The sequence below is a fragment of the Furipterus horrens genome, unplaced genomic scaffold (assembly GCF_987537825.1).
Source record: "Furipterus horrens unplaced genomic scaffold, mFurHor1.1.pri manual_scaffold_9, whole genome shotgun sequence".
Taxonomy (NCBI): domain Eukaryota; kingdom Metazoa; phylum Chordata; class Mammalia; order Chiroptera; family Furipteridae; genus Furipterus; species Furipterus horrens.
Window position 1 is genome coordinate 24466005 of NW_028327179.1, and position 21548 is coordinate 24487552.

The 21548-nt window shown below is 41.0% G+C and overlaps 1 protein-coding gene across 1 annotated transcript; it reads right to left on the bottom strand.

Moving 5' to 3' along the window:
- Nucleotides 1-17856: 17856 nt before the first annotated feature.
- Nucleotides 17857-20234, bottom strand: LOC150001439 (uncharacterized). The gene is given in 3 exon segments (XM_090287172.1): nt 17857-18528; nt 18530-19480; nt 19482-20234. Coding segments are annotated over 3 exon segments (2061 nt in total). The 5' UTR covers nt 20223-20234; the 3' UTR covers nt 17857-18159.
- Nucleotides 20235-21548: the final 1314 nt, after the last annotated feature.

Sequence of the window (21548 nt, forward strand, 5' to 3'; positions counted from 1 at the left end):
TTTTGAGTGGTTCATATAAAAGAGCAGATACATACACGTGTGTATCATATATACATATTTATTTATAAGGAATAGAGCTTTCAATAATAAACTGAGGAGTTTGAAATCCATCATTTTTTCTTGAGCTTGACTATTTTTTTTTTCCTGTGGCCTAAAGTTTAATAATTATTTTTAACACACCTACTCCCTGGCGCAGGGGGAGGGACAAGAAGCAGGGGTGCCCAAAACATTTACTTTATCCTTACACAAATGCACCCCACCACACAGCGGCACGGAGGCTTCCCAGCCCGTGGCCCGCGGGCGGGCCCCTCGTTTGGGTGCCTCCACCCGCAGTCCTGGCGGGCGCTCCAGGCACCCACGGCCCAGCCTGCCTCCGTCTGCGGCCGCGTTTCTTATTCTTTCTCTTGGACAGATACCAAAACAGTCGTAGCAGCTACAGGACACTGGAGAGAGATGCAGAGGGCACGGGGTGTCGGAGGGCCCCCCGCAGGGAGCTTATCCAGGCTGGGGGCGGCGGAGTGGGGGGCGCTTGCCCTGGCTGGACACAAAGCTTTTCTCGCCGCAGGGCTCCTCCCACCCACATGCGGCGTGCTGGCGCCTGAGCCCAGGGTCTGGCCCCGAGTGCCCACTCCGTGCACTGGGCTTCTCTGCGTTCCGTCTCGGGGCACAGGTAAGGGGCGGGTCATTCCCAGGGAGGATACAGGCCCGGGCATCAAAGAGCCAAAATGCCCAAAGTGAGGGTGTTCAGGGAGAGAAGAAGACCCCACAGTGGGGCGTGGGGGCTCCGTCCACCGAGCTGGGCTGAGAGCTTTGGCCCCCTCTGTACACCTCTGTGCTCTGTCGGAAACCCCTCTTTATAGAGGAGGAAACGGGCCCAGAGGAGGAGTCGCCAGCCGGGTGAGGCCAGACTTGAACCCAGGTCTCAGAGGGTCCTGGGCTGCGCCCAACCTGATGCTTCACGCAGCAGAGTGAGGCCCCGAGGGATGCCAGTGCTGGGCAGACCCAGGACACCGCTCCCAGGCTGGGCAGCAGGGACCTAGAATAGCTGGGGGACAGTGGGAGCCCCCCCTACAGAGCCTCATCCTTGTAGCAGCTACAGACACCCAGTTTTCAAGGCCAGCTCAAGTGTCACCTCCTCCTTGAAGCCCTCTGCAGTCACTCTGCAGTCACCCTACCCCCAGGAATCCAAACAAGGGCATCTGAGGACAAGCACCAGCCCCAAACACGGGGACAGCGAACACCACAGCTGCTCCAGTTCCTACTGGTCCAGCTGGGAACTCGTGGGGGGGGGGGGGGGCGGAAGCAGCGGAGAGAAGCCTTCCAGCAGGCGACCGGACCCGGGTCACCCTCTGAGACAGAGGCAGGGCTACCGCCTGCCGCCCTTGGCTCTCCACTCCTTGGCCAACGGCCATCCATCCTCCATCCTCCCTCACCGACCACAGCGTCCCAGGGGCAAAAGGGAAAATGCACAGTGGGAGGGGCTGGGGCAGGAGGGAGGTTCCCCTCCGTGTGCTGGCAGCCACCCTGTCTTGCTCAGGGCACCGCTGGGCAGCCAGGACAGGGGCGGCTGCTGCCCCCGTGCCAGGGCACTTGGAGCCCGTGAGACTGGAGGAGAAAGCCTTGCTCTTCCTATTTCCTGCGGGAGGAGCAGCGCTGGATACAAATGGAGACACAGTTACAGACCAGACTGGGATGGTGTCTGGGAGGGACCCAGGGGACCAGCACACCTTCCAGGCCTCCTAAGGCCCACTGCTGGCTCTGCGTAGCTCACAGGCTGAGAGGTTTTCACATATTTAAATGTGAAATGAGAACGAGGGTCCGACTATGAAACTCCAAAGGATCAGTCGTACAGAGATCCATTCAGAGTTCTAGATAGAACAATGGATATGATGACGCAAAGCGAGAAATGCTGATTGAAACGGTTTTAGATTCCACACTGTATCTAGCTTCTAAGAAACTACCTCTTATTGAATTTTGTAAAAAACAAATTTATTCACAGATATAATCCCCATATATACTATCAAAACATCCCAGTTCAGTGGCTTTCAGTACATCCACAGACATGTGAAACCACATCCACAGTCAGTTTTATCACATTTTAATCACCACAAATAGAAATCTTGTACTCTTCAGCTATCATTTTTCTCTTCTCCCATACAGTCCAGCAACCACTTATTAGTGTCTATAAATTTGCCTACTGTGACATTTCACACAAATGGAACCATGCAATATGTGACCTTTTGTATCTGGCGTTTTAAACTTATTACACTGTTTCTAAAATTCATTTATGTTGTATCATGTGTCAGTACTTCATTTCCTTTTATGGTCAAATAATATCCCATTGTGTGGACATACCACATTTTGTTTATCCATTCCCACATTTAATGGGTATCTGGGTTGTTCCTCACTTTCAGTAATGAATAATGCTGCTACAAACATTCATGTATAAGTTTTGTGTGGACAAGTCTTTTCATTTCTCTTGTGTATATCCCTAGAAGTGGAATTGCTAGATCATGTGTTAGCTCTTAGTATGATTATTTTAGGAACTGCCAGACTGCTTTCCAAAAGTGGCTGCCTCATTTCAGATTCCCACAGTTTCTGAGGGTTCCAATATCTTTACAGGCTCACTGACACTTGGTAAGAGTCTTTTTGGATTATAGCTATCCAAATGGATATGAACTAGTATCTTGTAATTTTGAATTAATTTCCCTGATGACTAATGACGTCAATATTTTTTTCAGGTGTTTTCTGGCCATTTCTATATCTTATTTGGAGACATGTCCTTTTGGGTATTTTGTTCATTTTTAATTTTTGTTAGTTTTTATGATTTAGTTATCAGAGTTATATAGTGTAGACACAAGTCCCTTATCAGATAGATGATCTGCAAAGTTTTTCTCCCATTTTGGGGGTTGTCTTTTCACTTTATTGCTAGTGTCCTTTGAAGCAAAAAAAAAAAAAAAAAAAAAAGAGGTTTTAATTTTGGTGAAATTTGATTTTTTGTTTTTCTTGTGTTGCTAAGCCTTTGCTATCATATATAAAAATCTATACAAACCCAAAGATACGCAGCATTATCCCTATTTTTTTCTCTAAGAATATTATGCTGTTTATTTTACATTAGGTCTTTGATTCATTTTGAGTTAATTTTTATATGATATGAGGTAGGGTCCAATTTCATTCCTTTGCATGTGGCTATCCACTTGTCTCGGCACTATTTGTTGAAAAGGCCCTTCTTTCTTTCACCGAATGATCTTGGCATTCTTGTTAAATATCAGTTGATCATAAACACATGGGTTTATTTCTGAACTCTCAATTCTATTCCATTGATCTATATATCTACCTTATACTAGTACCACAGTCTTTACGTCTGTTGCTTTGCAGTAAGTTTTGAACTCAGAGAGTGTGAGTCTTCCAACTCCGTTTTGCTTTTTCAAGATTGTTTTGGCTATTTTGGATCCTTTATAATTTCATATGAATATTAGAATCAGTTTGTTGATTTTTTTTACAAAGAAACCATCTGTGATTCTTACAGGAATTGAGTTGAATTTGGAGAGTATTGTCATCTTAAAATTCTAAGTTTTCCAAATCTGTCCTCTTTCCAAGCATTATTTTTATTGAATTTTAAAATAGAATTTTCCTTTTCCTCCAAATGTTATAGGAAAAGAACTAAATTGGAAGTATTAACAACATTGAATCAATGATCTGGACAATTCAAAAATAACGTAAAGGGAAAGGGCAACAAGGCAAGCGAATGAATAGAGTTTTAGAAAGGAAAACAGGCTTCTATGCCTCTGTTCTCACCCATAAGAGATTTCTCCCTCTATACATTTTAAAAATCTGCATGTTAATGAGGAACAGAGGTTACTCCAACATTTCATTTATCAAAATTAGAAATATAAGAATGGAGTTCCCCAGAGTTTAGGCCCTAACTCTTCATTGATTGGGATAAAATATGAATTACAAGATCCCTTTTCAAAAGAGTATAGTAGAGGAAATTTTGCTAAAAAAAAAACTTTCAGGAAAAAGATTCCAGAGGAATAAAGAAGAGATAAGAAAGCAACTTGAAAGAGATGAAAAGAAACAAAAGGGTACTATGTTTTATCCTTTCATAATTTGTAGATTTTAGACCATAAGCTAGAGAGAGAAATAATTCTTAAAAGCTAGCTTGACATTAAAGTAAGGCAAAATAAAGAATAGAGACTAACCTACATAAAATTATTTCAGGTATAGTAGGAGCTCTCCTGAATACAGTTCACTTATAATGTCTGCAATATTTTTTAATAGGAAAAACAAGCACTATTCATTCCATAATTACTTAGAGGCAAATATAATGCTCATACCCCTTGGGAAGCATGAATATTGAATAAAATTCATACAAGTTTTTATAAAGTAGTATCTTTTGATAATTGCAGAGAGATGAAAGATAAGCTCTGCAGTGGAAGGGGGTTCCTGGGCTGAAAGATGAACAGAGGGATCACAGCAGAGTATGAGGTCAGAGGAGTAAACTGGTGAAACACAAACCTCTAGGGCATATCCTACAGAAAACCCTCAGGTTCCTCAAGATACCAAGCGCCATCAAGAAAGAAGTGAACAGCTTCTTTCTGTTTTAATCTCTTATACTTGATTGCAATGTTTGAAAATAACAGAAGAAATGTAAATGGGGATAGTGTATGAAGGGTCTCCCTATATACCTTCTCATCTCTTCTCTTACTCACAGAACACACACCGTGTGGCCTCTTGTCATGGAACACATGCAACTACCTTAAGAAAAGGCTGTAAAGTAAACAGGACCTAGGGAAGGAACAAGGGTTTTAAGTTCCTTATTGCCAATAATTTTATATCCGGATCCTTACTAAAGTCCAGCAACAGATGATACATTTTATCACTGGCTTTCAGGAGGAATACTGCTGAGAAAGGAGCTTAACATATGCTCTTTGCCTCGTAATATGTGAGGGACTCGCTTGCTGAAATACAGGAAGTATGCTTTAAAGCAATGTTTCCCAGCCTTTATTGTTTTTACCTTTATATAAGTTTTTCCCTTACTACGTCCCATTAGACTTAAACATCACACATATGCTATGTATTTGTTGATGTACTGTATGCTTATCTGTGATTTAAATACAAAAAGAGAGATTTTCTCTCCCCCAAGAACCAATCAATTTTTGCCCCACTGAGGGAGATATTTCTTCCACTGAAAATGCTTGTTTCAAAGATTTATCATTGGCTGTTATTGCACAATGCGGCTTACATTCCCTTTATCCTAATTTGTGCAACTAGAATAGACTGTTAAAATTTGTTTTTATCCTTAAGAAAAAGGCTTAGCACCATATTTTTGAAACTACTGTGGAGAAATCGTTCAGATTAAGCGATTAAACACAAGGAGTCAACTGGAGTTTTTCTGGCATGAAGTCAACTGCCAGTATGCTTTCACATCCTTCCCACTGCTGCAATTTGAAAGAAAATGTGTGATGCCTTAGAAATAACTTACATAGAATTACTAAGTCATTTGTGTTGCAAATATTTCATACTCTTCATATATCTTGTTTAGAATAAAGAGTTGAAATTTCATAGAATCATAGTAAACCAAAAAGGCTACCTCAAGGATAGACTCACATCACATTTGTATTTTAATCAAATTTACTTAATTGTTCTTCATTGTTATATTTACTTTCCTACATATTTTGAAAATAATTTTAAGACTATATTTTATACAACTTCTCGTGTTGTATTTGAATGCACACACACAAAACACAGACACACAGAAACGTTTCCTTCTCTCTCAGTAAATCATTTTATTCTTCTTACAACCAATCAGAACAGCAAGAAGAAAAGAATCCAAAAGAATGAGGATAGTGTAAGAAGCCTCAGCATACTAACATTCACATCATGGGGGTGCCAAAAGGAGAAGAGAGAGAGAAAGAAATTGGAAACGCATTTGAAAAAGTAATGCAGAAATTTTCCCTAACTTGGTGAAGGAAATAAACATAGAAGTCCAGGAAGTGCAGAGTCCCAAATAAGATGAACCCAAAGGGGTCCATGCCAAGACATATCATAATCAAAATGCCAAGGTTTAAATACAAAGAGAGAATCTCCCAAGCAGTAAGAGAAGAGAGTTACTTACAAAGGTGCTCCCATAAGGCAGTCAGCTGATTTCCCAGAAGGAACTTTACAGGCTAGAAGAGACTGGCAAGAAGTATTCAAAGTGATGAAAAGCAAGGACACACAACCAAGATTACTCTATCCAGGAAAGCCATAATTTAGAATCAAAGAACAGATAAGTAGCTTCCCAGACAAGAGAAAGCTAAAGTAATTTATCACCCTCAAACCAGTATTACATGAAATGTTAAAGGTTCTTCATGAGAAGAAGGAGAAGGAGAAGGAGAAGGGGAAGGGGAAGGGGAAGGGGAAGGGGAAGAGGAAGAAGAAGGAAAAATATGAACAATAAAATGGCAATAAAGACATATTCATTAACAATTGAATCTGAAAAACAAAATAAACAAATAGAACAGGAACAGAATTATAGATACAAAATATATGCAAGACCCGTAGACACGGACAAAAAGTGTGGGGATTGCCTGAGGGAATGGAGGAGGGCGCTGAGTAGAAGGGGAAAAAAGGGAAAACATTGAGACAACCGTAATAGCATAAACAATAAAATGTAATTTAAAAAAAAAAGAAAAGAAATAATAGCCCTTGCTTTCAGTACAATATATAAACTATGCCCTTTACCGTGTATAATAACAAGTTGTTACCCACAGCTTTTCTTTGAAAGGGAAGAAGTAGGAAGCCAGCAATTTCTGTTCAACACTGCTCACCCTATTCATTTAGAATGTGTCTCTCACTGGCTTCAGGGTCAAAGTACACAGCTTTATGCCTTCATGGTGTATTTCTTCATGTTTTTTGAAAATACTAGAAATAAACTGGATAGGAACCATCAATACGAATAAAACTGTACAAAATCCATATCTAAAACTTGAAAGAGAAAAAACCTCGAATACACACCAATGAAATTATCAATTTTTTAAATTGCCATCTACGATAGAATCAAAGCAGGCACTCAGGTATAAAATAAGAGCTTGGGATTTTGTCAAGCATGGCTGGAACTCCAGCCCTTCTACTCACTAGCTATGTGACCTTGGAGAAGTTTACTTAACTTTTCTAGCCTTGATGCAAATTATATACCACTGAGTTAATAATAACACTGGCCTCAAATGGTGGCTTTGAGGACTGCAGAGCATAAGTGGCCAGAAAAGTGTCCAGCATATTTCAAGCATCCATAAAGGATTAATCTTGTTAATCTATTTCTCCTGGTCGTCTTTGTTTTTCCCCAACAGCACCTAACACAGAGCTTGTACGTTAGTACAACAGTAAATAGGAAATACATGTGTTAATGAATTAATGAATGTAATTATGATAAAACTATATGCAACTCCTTAGAATATGTATAGCTAAATGAAATATTTTCTTCTTTCTTTAATGTTCATTATTGACTACTCTATATGGTGCTGAAAATCTCAAAGTTTGATGGTGATTATCAAAAATGAAAATGATCTAGAGCTCAGATGGCAATTCATGTTTTCAACTAAAATTAAAGTATTGGAATGAGAGTGGAGAAAATTCACAAATAATATAGGTTTCTGTTATGACATTCTACAATTTTAATTTTTGTAAGTGTCATAATCCAGGAAACTGATAAATCAATTGGTTAGTTTTATGTCTTCCTGAAAATAAACAACAGGATCTAAAATGATAATTCAAATAATAATGGACAGATGCATTACTAGGGACCTTTGTGTGAACCCTAAAAGGACCTAAAAGGTAGATCTTAAATTACGTGTCTCTGGTATGGGGGCCTGAGATTCCGCGGATATGGATTCAGTGATGACGATGCTGTCTGCAAACTACAGTTTGAAAAATAAAAACTTACAATCTTGGGATATTCCACATTACTAAGTTGAGAGATAAATAAAATCGTTTTGAGCCACTGAAAAGATATGTTATAATAAGTAATGCAATGTTATCGTCCATTTGCTCTTCAGGGTAAATTTTTAGCTCTTTCTATCTCTATCATTAACTGTAAAAAAGGGATGCTAAACAAATGGAGATTATAACAGATAAGTAGAGACAAGTGACAACTAACTGTGACTTGCAGATTTAGTTTAGCTTTCAACAACAAGTCTGGTAAAAACCAAAAAGGTGTATTTGAAAAAGATTACTCAAATGTCAGTTTTTGACAAAAACTACAAAAAAGCGGGAAAAATAGGAAAGGGTTGAATATTTAAAAGCATAATATTATAGGCAAATGAAAAAGTGGGAAATTACTTGCAATGTATATAATGAACAATAGGTTAGTTTTCTTAATATATAAAGAGGTCTTAGACACAACAAGTTTTTAGATATAAAGAAGTCCAATTTAAAAAATGGGAAAAGGATTTAAACTTGCCATCAAGAGAAGAATAAATGTATATACATTTTCAAAATATAACCATGCTAGTAATCAAGGGATTACAAATGTAAAATATACCATTTATCAACTGTTAAACTGCGAGACTAAAAATGGTTATTTCCAATGTTATCAAAGATACAGTGAAATAGATACTCTTAACAAAATGTGCTTTGATAATGTTTTAAAACCATTCAGTAATCTGTATCAAGGTCTTTAAAATACTTGTACACTAGGTGTCCACTCAGGAGCATAAAATATTTTCCATTCAAAAGTAGAAAGTTTCTCTTCTTATTTCTTCCTAGACACAAAGAGACTAATTCCTAGCCTTGATATTTTATATAATCTTCTACACTCATGCCTTCTTTGATTTTACTGAAAGCAAAATAGCATTCCCAAAGACTATTGCCTTGAAGAGTCAAGGGATCAGATGATTTGTATGCCTTACTTCATATCCTCTCAGTTCAACATTTTGCTCTGGCCATTGCTCCAGCCACCAGTTGCTTGCGGATGTAAGCTGACAACACTGCTTCCTAGCTCTCTGAATGTCTTCTTTTCTGACCTGGAGCTTTTCTGCCACCACCATGTGAAAGGCATCCACTCAGTCTTTCTGAGGCCTGTGCAAGTTTGGATACATGAGAAAATTAACTTCCCATAGGATAACCCTAGGTGAAGGGGTAACAAAAGTACAAATTTTCCACCAAAGCTTCTGAACTACCCACTTCCAGTGTGGAATTCCCAATCTGCCAGCAACAGAAACCCATGCCAATCCCTGCACATAGTCATGCCCTTAGTGGAGTCCAGCCACACTCTCTATGGCAGATTGCTTACATCGGTCATCTTTACCCTGGATGAGGCAGCAATTTTCTCTTGACAGAATTGAAATTATTTCTATAATCATGTTGCATCTGGGGGGTGGGGGGTGGAATGGGTACTAAAAAGAAATTATTACTTTTTACTACAAATCCTTCATATTTCCTGGATTTTTATACCATATACATGTATAAATTAATTTTAAATGGTCACATAAAACTCAATTATTTTCATCATTACTCTGACTTCAGCTACCTATTTACTTCATTTTAAAATACTTCTTAGAATTTTATCATAAATAAACAATTTATTCAATCATCTCTCTATTGTTGCACATTTTTTCCTAATCATTGATATTATAGATTTCATACACTTGTACATATTTCTCTTCCATACACATGTTCTAGCCAAGCTGGTCTGCTCACTAACACACTCTGCATATTCTTATCTATAATCTTTTCTTTTCCATTAACCTGACTTGCCTTTCCCTATCTCTTCTCAACAGCATTTAGTCTAATCCATCTTATAGCCTATTTCCCTTTCAAACCCTGACCCTAAATTTTCTCATTCTTTTATTTCCTATATATTTATTACTTCTCTGTACCTATTTTGCTTCATTGATGAAATAGAAACACCGTCATCAAACCCAGAGACTATTTGTGAACATTAAGTCAAGTTAATATGAGGAAACATGTATAAGTGATTAAACATTACACAAATATAAATTATACCATCCATATTATTATGTAATATATGGTTACATTTAATTATGATTATCTCTTTGTTATTTGTTGCATTAGTCTCACTGTTATATTTATCATATTGTGCATCTTCTGCCTTTTTACTAGATTATCAATGTTCTTAAGAAGAATGTACTGTCATCGATGTCTCTTCCACTAGTACCTACAGCTGGCACTTAGCACATGAGAGATCATCAAAAGATGTTGTTGATAGGGCAACAAATGCCATTACATGATTGATTCTAATATTTGGATTTGGAGTTATAAACCTTACTATAAAGAATTTTAAAATTGAGAGATCAGAGTATAAATGAGAGTCCATAACTTGTAGATGAGCTGCATTAAGAGAAATGCACAACCAAAGGGGACATCCCCCTTGCCTGAGTATGCCCCAGTCCACCAAACTCGTATAAATACACATCTTGAAGGAGGCTGTTGAATCAAATACAAAATGCAGTTCAGAGCACAACTTCTCTTTAAATAACCTATAAAGCTCTTAGACACAGTTAATCACATTCTCTGCGACTTATTTCTGTGGCATCTACTTCATTCACAAACTTTGCTTCACCTATTCTTTTGCATATAATTGTTCATTTACATAGTCTTTTCCATGGTTATATGCTGACTCTTTGAGGGCATGATTTTTCATCCTCATATTCCCAGTTCCTGATACAATATCTGTATATTTTATATAATATCATACTAATAGTTGTGGTAAAGTTAGTAATAACAGTACATAAAGATAATATACTACTAAGTATAGAGTTGAAAAAAAAGAATTGCATAGTATCTGCTAAATATACATCAACCAATATCTGTCTGAGGTACCCTTAGTTACTACCTAATTACTACCTACCGGCTAGTATTCAACCATGATGTATTCATGTATTCAATTGATAGATTGTATTCCTGATGATGCTTTTATTTTTCTGTCTAATGGTGTATTAACATAGCTAATGTTGGCTGTTGAGATTAGAATCAATTAGCACATTAGAACATTGTTTATTGAGCATGGCAAATGTTTGCCTTAACTTCTTTGCTTACTTATCTTAAAAAAAATTTTTTTAAATGATATTCTAAGGAAGCCTAATAAGAAAAGAAAATTAAATAATTTTGGTCAGAGCAGGAGCATCCTCTGCCCCAATCTCTTGATGTTCAGCTAACTAGTGGGCTTTTATATATACAAACCTTCTTAGATAAAATCGTGGTATGTTCATATGTAGAATTTATTAAAATGCACTTTTTAATAAAATATATAGTTATATGTATAATTTATATCTTCACATATAAATATATATCTGAATTAAGATATTTATGTTAGTAAAAAATACTAGCTAAGAAAATACCATAATTAGGAGGTATAGACTATACTAATAAGCACATTAATTTTGGCTAACATAAGAAGTTTGGCTCTAAGTTCTAAGTTCATAATCAATTAAACACTGTATTGTGTGCATTAAGGCAGGATATTGGCAAACTAGTCCTTAAAAGTAGTTTGATGTGGTGCTTTTCCTCTACTAACTTTCCTTTTAGGCTCTGCTCTAAAATACTTCAGTGAATTGCATTCCTGGGCTCACCCACTCTCTGGCTTATGATTGTATCTGCCCCCCCCCCCCAAAAAAAAAGGCACTGGCAAGAGATGGAAGAAAGGAAGGAGACAGAATCCAGAGAATATATTCACTTGTCCTGGGATACTGTTTGGTTATGCCTGCACTTTTTTTTTTTTTATGGTCCAGTATCTGTCAGAAACTTTATTTCTTTGGCTATTTCCCCAATCAAGTTCTAACACCACCATGCCACTCCTAGTTTCGAGATAATAATACACTGAACGTACACACCAAAATTTCTGGCTCGTATTCAAAATATATTGTAGTTTATCAGTTTAAAACAAATATTGTATCAAGTTTAGAAAAATAAATATTAATACATAGTTATATTGAAAGAAAGAGGTGGGATTAAATTGTTCTTATATCAGAAAAGCAATGAACAAAGGCTGTCACTACTGCTAGAGCTAAACTGATGACATCACCAAAAAGGTGTTACACTGAAGGCCATGGTGTCAGCAGTTGTCATAACTGAGGACATAGGATCAACATATAACTAAGAATCATCATCATCTGAGAAACACCAGAAGAGGAAGCAACACATTCATGAGTCAAAGAATTTATACCCATAACATAGAGATAGTATGGAAACAAAAAGGAGTTGAAATAAGTATAGTTACTACCTACAAAGAAATAAATAAAAGTAATACACCCATGACACAACAAAGTAAATACTTATAAAACAAAATTTTATAGTTGTGGAAAAAGAAATTAGTGATCATAGGAAAACCAATTCATTGAAATCAATTAAAAAAACCTAATCATAGTCTGGTTGAATAACAAAATGAACCTAGCTAAAAAACAAAATAGTTCTCACATATAAAATGTATGCATTCCTCTTGGGGACAATTGCTTAATATTTGCAAATTCAATTCTTGCAGACACTTTATAGGATATAACTATGAAGAACAATGAGTCGGCTCTCTAAAGTACCAAAGAGAAGTGAAGAAGCACAAAGTAAAAATCCAAAAGTTTAAGTTTTTATTTAAATGGAATTTCATAATAAAGTAATAGAAAAAAATTAAGCCAATATTTGAAGTAATAATAGCATGGTTTTGCATACTGTAAAAGTTAATGCAAACAAAATTAAAACAAATACACAATAAAAGAACAAATAAAACTTCACAGTTGAACATGTTGTGGGTAGCTTCCACATGTTAAGGATAAAGAGACAGTTCGAAAGCTATCAGAGAATAAAACAACACAATAAAGTGAAAAAAATCCGTTTTCATCACTATTTTATCAGGTTGAGTAGATGCATCACATCCATAAATTTTGTCCATTTTCAAAATACTAAGGGGGAGTTCTGCATTAAAATTGCATGCTAACTTGCTTCAAACCAACCTTGCCACCAAGGAAGACTAAGACATGGACAAAATTTAAAGTGGGAAAAAAATACATGTGTTTGAAAATGTGCAGTAAGGCATTAATCATCAGGCTAAGAGTGTGCAAAGCTTTCACATTCAAATGAAAGGACTGTTCCTTAAAAATCCATCTTTTCGAAACATCTTGCATACATGAGGTCTTGGGGCATGCCACATCAGTGTGGTTTATGGTGGAGAACCAGGGCCAAATTGTATTAGTTTGACCTCTGGAGTTGCTGGAAACTAAGTAAGTATAAATTCAGCCCCATGGGCAATCAGCTATGCCTACTTGACTGACCCCCAATAAAAGCCTCAAAACCAAGCACAGGTGAGATCACTCTTTGGCAATACTTCATACATTTTGCCATAGGTTGGTGAGAAAGTAAGTCCAATCAATGACTCCAGGGGAAAGAACAACTGGAAGCTAGTGCCTATTTCTCCTTGACTCTGCCCTTTGCGCCTTTTGCCTTTGCTTCAGCTACTCTGTATCCTTTCAGTGTGATAAACCATAACCATGAGTATAGCAGGTTTTTTCAGTTCTCTGAGTCCTTCTAGCAAATCATCAAACCTGAAGGTGGTCTTGGGAACCCTCAACACAGAAGATATCAGAGAGCTTGAAGGTAGTAAAGACAAACCATAGAAAATTCTGAAGGAGATCATGCATAAGTGGGAATTCGATGTATTCTGGAAGTTATATAACAAATCAGTGATTGGAACGATTAACTATTTAATATGTCTGTCTCTCCACATGGCCAAATATATATAATATAAATAGAATATATGTGTAAGCATTTTTGCTACACATATATACCTCAAACACAAATTTCAGTTGGAGAAGAGACCTAAGTAAAACAGAAATATCATTTTTTAATAAAGAAAACTGTCTCTAGAATATTAAGGTAAGGAAGTCTTTTTAATAGACTCATTTTGAAAGGTAAATTTGGTAAAAGAAAACATTACCAAATGGTGTGACTATTTCAAAAAGACTAATACTCATTTGACAAAAGAGAGCATAAACGAAGTTAACAAGAAGGAGAGAAATTGGGAGAAAAACATATATAAATACAAATAAAATATTATATATCGATAACACAAAACAAGGGAGTATACAACATAAAGAACATTAACAAGGCAACAAGAAAAGTACAGACAACTATACAAAAACTGGAGAAAAACAGATAATTCTTCAAAAAATGAAACTCAGTCGACTTGAAAATATATTTTTAAATTATCCAATTGCACTAAATAAGCAAGTGAAATTTGGAAGAACAGTGAGATACCATTCTTTTCTTTTGTCAAATTAGGAAAACAATTGAAATTAATTTCAATGTTGGTTACGTTTCTGGAAACAAACTCTCATAGAGTGATATTATCTACATCGGGGCAGCCAGTTTTCAGGGCAATCTGAGAATGTCTATTAAAGTATGAATGGTGCAGACTCTGTAACTTAGTATTTCCGTTTCTAAACACTTCTAGGTTGTTCTCCCTTCATATAACTTGCTCATTCCTCATTCTCCATTGTTGTTTTCTCACTTTTCTGGCCCTGTCAGTTCAGAGTATCCCCAAGCTCAGACTTTGAGCTTCTCCAACTACATTCATTTTCTTAGTTATGTAAAATGTGTGGCTTTAAATGGCATCTGTAGGCAGATGACTTCAAGATAGACCAGCTCACTCTCCTAAACTACAACCTCACACATCCAGTGGCCTGCTCATCAACTACTGTTTTATTAGACAAAAGCCTTCTGTGCCTCTTCAAATTCCTTTGACCACCTTTTTCTTTAGAGATGCTTTCTAACTTAGGGGCCACACTGCTGCTGTCTTTGCCAGCGCCCTTGCCAAGTTTCCTGAGCTCACTGGAAGGCTTCTCCACCCTCGTGTGCCACAAACCAAGCCCCATCTACTTCTGAACTGCAATGAAAAGAATGAGGTGTGGAATCTCTTTTGCTCATTGACCAACAAGGAACTACCTAATAGCATCCAGAAAAGCATTGCGATTGTATTCCCTTGACTAATGGAAAACGAGAGATGGGAGGAAACCGACCAGGTAAATTTTGTCTTTCTTCTGAACTATTCTGAAGTGCAGTTTTTCTTTGAAAATCTTTCTTAGAAGTCTAAACTTCTGAATAAACACATGTGTTTACTACCTGCTGCATCTCTTCCTGGCTCTGAATGATGCAGCCCTTTTAGTAAGCTATTACTTAGTTTGATTTTCATCTGGCTTTACCTCACTTGCTTTCTCCTTCTTATCCTCACGGCCTTGGTCTTGCACTTCCCAAGTCAGCAATTTAATCCTCATCTCGGATTCTGGTTTCCAAATGAGCAGATGCTCCAAACCTGCTCCTCTTTCAGCCTTCTTTATTCCAGTAAATGACAACTTTCAGTTATTTAGCCCCAAGTTCTTAAAGTCATCATTAACTCGTCCCTTTTTTTATGCCTCAACTAATCAATTAGCAAATCCTTTTGGTACTACTTTAAGAATATATCCAGACTCGCACATACTTCACACCTGCACTTCTATTTTCCTGGTCCAGGATACCATTAACTATTGCCTGAATTACTTCAAAACCCTCCTAAGTAAATGAGTGGATAAAAAAAAAAAAACCCAAAAACTGTGGTACATTTATACAATGAAATACTGTGTAGCAGAAAGAAAGAGGGAACTCCTACCTTTTGCGACAACATGGATGGAACTGGAGAGTATTATACTTAGTGAAATAAGCCAAACAGTGAAAGACAAATACCATATGATATCACCTATTACAGTAAACTAATGAACAATGCAAGCAAATGAGCAAGATAGAACCAGAGGCATTTAAACAAGGAACAGACTGACAGCGACCAGGAGGGAGCGGGGAGGGAGAAAAGGGGGAATGTAGGGGAAGGGTCTAGTCAAGGAACTAATATGAATGACCCATGGACATGGACAACAGAATGAAGATTGAATGTGGGAAGCGAGGTAGGCAGGGTAGAGGGGAGCAATGGGGGAAATAATGGGACAACTATAATAGAAAAACAATAAAAATGAGTCAGTATGTAAAAAAAAAAAGAACCCTCCTAAGCTCTTCTGCTTTTGCCTTCCTACGATCTATTCCATAAGTGGTAGCTAGTATAATACTCTAAGTACTTGCTGCTTAAAACATTCAGTACCTTTCCATTTCATTCAGAGTAAATGGCAAAATCTTTATAATGGCCTATGTGGTCACATACACACTGTGTCCTTCACCCTTCCCTCAACCTCTTCTTCTACTACTTTCTCCTTCCATTTCTCCATTTCAATCACCTTGCCCTTCTTGATGTTCTTGAAACACATGGGAAATTCTATTGCTTTAAGGTCTTTGTATTCCCTTCCTATAACCATTTACTCCAAAATAGCTTCTTGGCTAATTCCTTATTGCCGACAATATTTTTTTCAAATATAATATTCTCAAAGAGTCCTACCTTGACCACTCTATTTAATACAGAAACTCAAACTCTCACTTTAGTGCTTTTATCCTGTTTACATTATACTGATTTTCTTTGTTTCATAACTTATATTCTCTTCTATTTTTAATTGTTTATTATTTATTGTCAAACTTGTTATAATGCAAACAACATTAAAGTAGAGATTTCTGTCTGTTTCATTCACTGACATATTCTAAGCATTCAGAACAATGTCTTGCAACCCTGACAGGTGTGGCTCAGTGAGTCGGACATAATCCTGTCAAGCAAAAGGTCTCAGGATTGATTCCCAGTCAAGACACATACATGCCTGGGTTGCAGGTTTGGCCTCAACTGGGGATTCATTTTTCAGGGTATATGAGGCAATGAATCAATGTTTCTTTTCCTCTCTCTCTCCCAGCCCCTCTCTCTAAAAATAAATAAATAAAGTTAAAAAAAAAGAAGAGCAATGCCTTGCACTTGGGAAATACTCAATAAAGCATATTTTGATGAGTAATTGCTTACTAAAATATTTTAATAATAGTAAAATTTGAAGGCCATTAGCATTCATAAATAGATTAGATTAATAAAATGCAGTATATTCACATGGAATATTAAAAAGCCAGTAATATGAATGAACCATACTTACACATCTCAATATCAAGAGATCTTCTAAAACAAAACATTGAGTGAAAAAAATCAAGCTGAAAAATAATGTGCAGTGTTAGATTTCCTTTATATAAGACATACATGCTAGGCAAACCACTATGATGAATGTTTTATGAGTGTGAATGTGCCCATAATCTGCTACATATAAAACTCCTGAAGTTAATGATCAAATGGGACTTCAGCTTTACCTGTAAAGTTTTTGGCTTTGTTTTTAAAGAATACACTTATGTGTTACTGACCACAGGATGTAGTTGCAAATTAAAACATATCTTGAAGACAAAAAGACACCTCTGGCTTGTGTATGAGAAATAAATTTAAGTGAGAGTGAGATGGGACAAAAGTTAATGTGACTTCATGACTTTCTCTTTTCTGCAGCCTGGAAAATGACCTGAGGGTATTAAATTCAAAGGGGGAGGAGACAGATACCACTGCCCTCAAAGTGAAAGGCACCTGAGTCAGAGCAGATATGTGGTCAGTCACACATTAGTGGATCCTTCTCCAACTTTTCCTGCCCATACTGATCACTTCCCCTTCGAGATTCCTGAACATACTGTAGATCTTTTTTTTTTTTTTTTCAAACGAGTGGCTTTATTTATTACAACAGAGAACACCAACAGGTTTAGTGCAATGCAAAGTCACCGTCAATAAATACTGTTGCTCAGACAGTTTCAAGTTTGTACAGAAACCGGGGGCCAGACTAGACCTTGGTGCGGGGGGCGCTGGGCCCTGTGGGCAGTCACGAATCTGAGGGCTTCATCGATCATTTTGTTGGGGTTATCACTGCTTTTTACACGAACGCCATGTAAACAGGTTGCAGTTTTCTCTCGGGGACGTGTACCAGTTGTGTGTGGCCCCTGGCCGGCCCGGTGTTACCGCGCGGCGCCCATTTCCGAGGTTCGCGGTCACTGCCAGATGGGCCGCTGGGAACCCACGAGGAGACCACCTTCTCAGCAGCTGGTGGAGGACGCGCGGGGACAGGTGACCAGGTGCTGCCACTGAGGACGCAGGGGGAGGGGGCAGGCCAGCAAGGCTGTGGACGTGGCGTGGCCTTAGCAACGGGCGCTGCAGAGCCCAGCACTTCAGCCAGCGTCACTTGCTGCCTGGGTTGTGTCTTAGGAGCTTCTGGGACCCGACTTCTCCCCGCCCCCGCCCATCACTGCTCCTTGGCAGGCCGCGGTGTCACAGATGCCGGGGGTCCCCTGCGCGCCAACAGCTCCGGGAAGGCCCGCGTCTCCGGGCGGCCCGGGCTCGCCGTGGGCCCCGTCTTGGCCATCTTTGCCAACGCCAGGCACGCCTTGCGGTCCTTGCAGGCCCTGGTCTCCGTCAGGCCCGTCCAGACCCACACCGACCGCGCCCTTGTCTCCTCTGTCCCCCGGGTTTCCTCTGGGTCCGGGCTCTCCCAGCTCACCGGTGGGGCCGCGGAAGCCAGGGGGCCCCCGAGCGCCAGGGTGACCGATGGAACCAGGGGGCCCGGGGCGCCCGTGGGGGGCCAGCAGGGCCAGGCCGCCCGATGGCTCCCGGCGCTAACGGCTTCCGCAGGTGAGCAGCCAACTGCGCGATTTGTTCACTGATCATGCCCCCACACAGCTCCCTGATGTGCTGCTCACTGGCTTCTTTTCCCGGGACCCCGGGTTTTCCGGTGATGCCAGGCACGCCCTGCACGCCCTGTAAGCCCACAGGCCCGGGGGGTGGGGGGGCTGGCACACGCTCCACGCCGCTGGTGCCGTTGGGACCCTGGATGCCTCTCGGGCCCAGTTCCCCTCGACTGCCAGGCTCTCCTTTGGGTCCAACGGGGCCGCGGGGTCCCGGCTCGCCTTTGTCCCCGGGAAGACCATCGGAACCGGCGATGCCCTGGTCTCCCTTGGGACCCGTGGCTCCTTCCGGGCCCCGGTCGCCCCCGCCGCCTCGGAGGCCCTGGGGGCCTGGCAGGCCAGTGTCCCCGATGCTGCCCTTCGGGCCCTGGAAGCCTCGGATACCAGGGGCCCCAGGAGGGCCTTGCGGACCGAGCGCCCCCGCTGAGCCTCTGTGGCCCGCCTCGCCGCGCTCGCCCGGCACGCCCATGTCCCCTGGGACCCCGGGCTCTCCCAAGGGGCCGGCCTCACCCAGCTCTCCAGCTTTGCCCAGCTCTCCTTTCTCACCCTTGGACCCTGCTCGTCCAGGCAGGCCCGGCAGCCCGTTGGGACCCTTCTCTCCTGGGGCGCCAGTGCGACCCGCCTCTCCCTTCTCACCATCCAGTCCTAGCAAGCCGTCCCGGCCGTCCTTGCCCGGCATGCCCGGCTCTCCAAGTGGCCCGGCCACTCCGGGGGCTCCTTTGGGACCCGGTTTGCCCAGGTCGCCCTTGGGGCCCCGGAACCCGTCTGGGCCCCCCTCGCCTCTGTCACCCGCTTTCCCGGGGGCTCCTGGGATCCCGAGGGGTCCTCGGAAGCCAATGGGAGGGACCCCGATCCCCGGGAGGCCCAAGCGGCCCTGGCAGTCCTCGCAGCCCCCGCGGGCCCTGCAGCCCCACGGTGCCGGGGAGACCGGGGGGCCCAGGCGTGCCGGGGTCACCCTTCTCGCCGTCCTTGCCGACCTCTCCTTGCTCCCCTTTGTAGCCAGTGGGTCCCTTGAAGCCCGGCATTCCTGGGGGGCCGGGGGGCCCTGGCGGACAGACGGCCGGGCACTGAAGGTCAGCCGCGCCTTCGGGAAGGACTCCTGGGTGACCAGGGGGTCCAGGAGGTCCGGGAGGGCCAGGCAGGCCCGGGAGTCCAGAGGGTCCCGGGGGACCCCGGAGGCCGAGTCCGCCTGGGAGCCCACTGACCCCTGCTTCTCCGGGGGGTCCGGGGAGTCCTTTGCCCCCAAGCCCAGGTGGCCCCGGGGGGCCCAGACTTCCCCGTTCTCCGGGAGTGCCCTTGAGTCCAGGCGGTCCTTCTCTCCCGGTCAGGCCGTCCACGCCGGGCAGCCCTGGCAGCCCGGCCTCTCCTGGCTTCCCTGGCTTCCCCGAAGCCCCTTTCAGTCCCGGGGGCCCAGGCAGACCCGGAGGACCAGCTTCTCCATCGATGCCGTCCTTGCCCGGCTTCCCAGGGGGCCCTGGGGGGCCAGGGGGGCCTCGAGGCCCCATTTTCTGCGCCTCGGTCACCAGCGCCACGGCCAGGAGCTGCCCGAGCAGGAGCGGGAGCAGGGTCCGGGCTCCGGCCATGGCTGCGCGCGCTCTGAGCGGCGCTGGCGGCGGCGGCCGGGCTGGGGCTCGGGGCTCGGTAGATCTCTTTTTGTGTATCCCCATAATATCCAGCATCTTGTTGAATACACGTTAAAAATTCTGTACAGATAAGATTGGGTGTGTTCAGGGTGGGAAAAAAATAAAATAAAACAAGAAAGAAAGAAAAAGAAAAGAAAAGAAAGAAAGAAATACCCTTGGAAAATACTTTGCATTTACACTTTATTATATTTGTGTTTTTATAACATATTTAAATAGGTGTTACACTCTACATATTTAAAAATGTAGCTCCCCCCACATAATTATCAACTAGATGTGTTAAATTAACACTAGTTATTTATACCCTCCTCTTACCTCGGGTCTTTTCAAGAACATGTCTATTATCTGTTTTACGGTAGGGTTGATGGTTAAAGATACAAATTCATAAATTTCTTCAAACAAGAAAGGGACAGAGACACTGAAAAAGAGATCAGAAGGAAGATTGAGGTGACAGGAAGAGGGAAGAGAATCTGAAGGGTTTCAAAGAAAGAGGAAAAGGGTCAGGGGTTAGAGGGAACAAATTTTAAAGATTTGTTGTGTTATCTATTATGTAACTCTTCTCTTAGCTGCCCCACAAAACCAGAAGTAAAACTCGGTTTTTGGTCATAAAAAAACTCTGTGCAGTAAATGCTTGTTAAAAAGAGAGACAGTGAGGATGGAAGATGGAATGTGTGGAAGAAAAAGAAGAGAAGAAAAAGAAATCAGTTTAAGCTAACACATCCCCTACTCTAGTCTCTGTACAGTTGTGAATACCTAGTGCTTTTTTTCCCCTCTAAGTAATAAAATCCCATCATTTATGTTGGCAAAGGAGCTCAAACAAATATTAAAATTTAGATGTATCAAACTAAAGGCAATTAGATTCTTGACAGGCATGGGAATGTTATTTGTACATCTTAAGTATCCTTCAAGCTTCTCTTCCTCCCATTTGGAATTTATTTTATATAGAACTGACAGGTTACTCTTCCTAATTATTGCTATCTTTGGGCCACTGCCACCTTTCTGCACAAGGACTTTATAGCATTAATTCTCTACTTCTACTTCTGAATTTATGGTCTACTCTTTAGTCTAACAATATCTTAACAATAATCTAAACTTACTCCCAAATAATATTTTTTCTACAGCTCCCTTAATAAATATCCACTTTGTTCAGAGAGTTTTAACTTTGTCCCTTGTTCTGTTTATGTCTACAGGCTCAGGATAATGCTGCTTTATCTTCCCATAATGCATTATCCCCTCACCCCACCCCCCCACTTAAATCTATACTAGTGT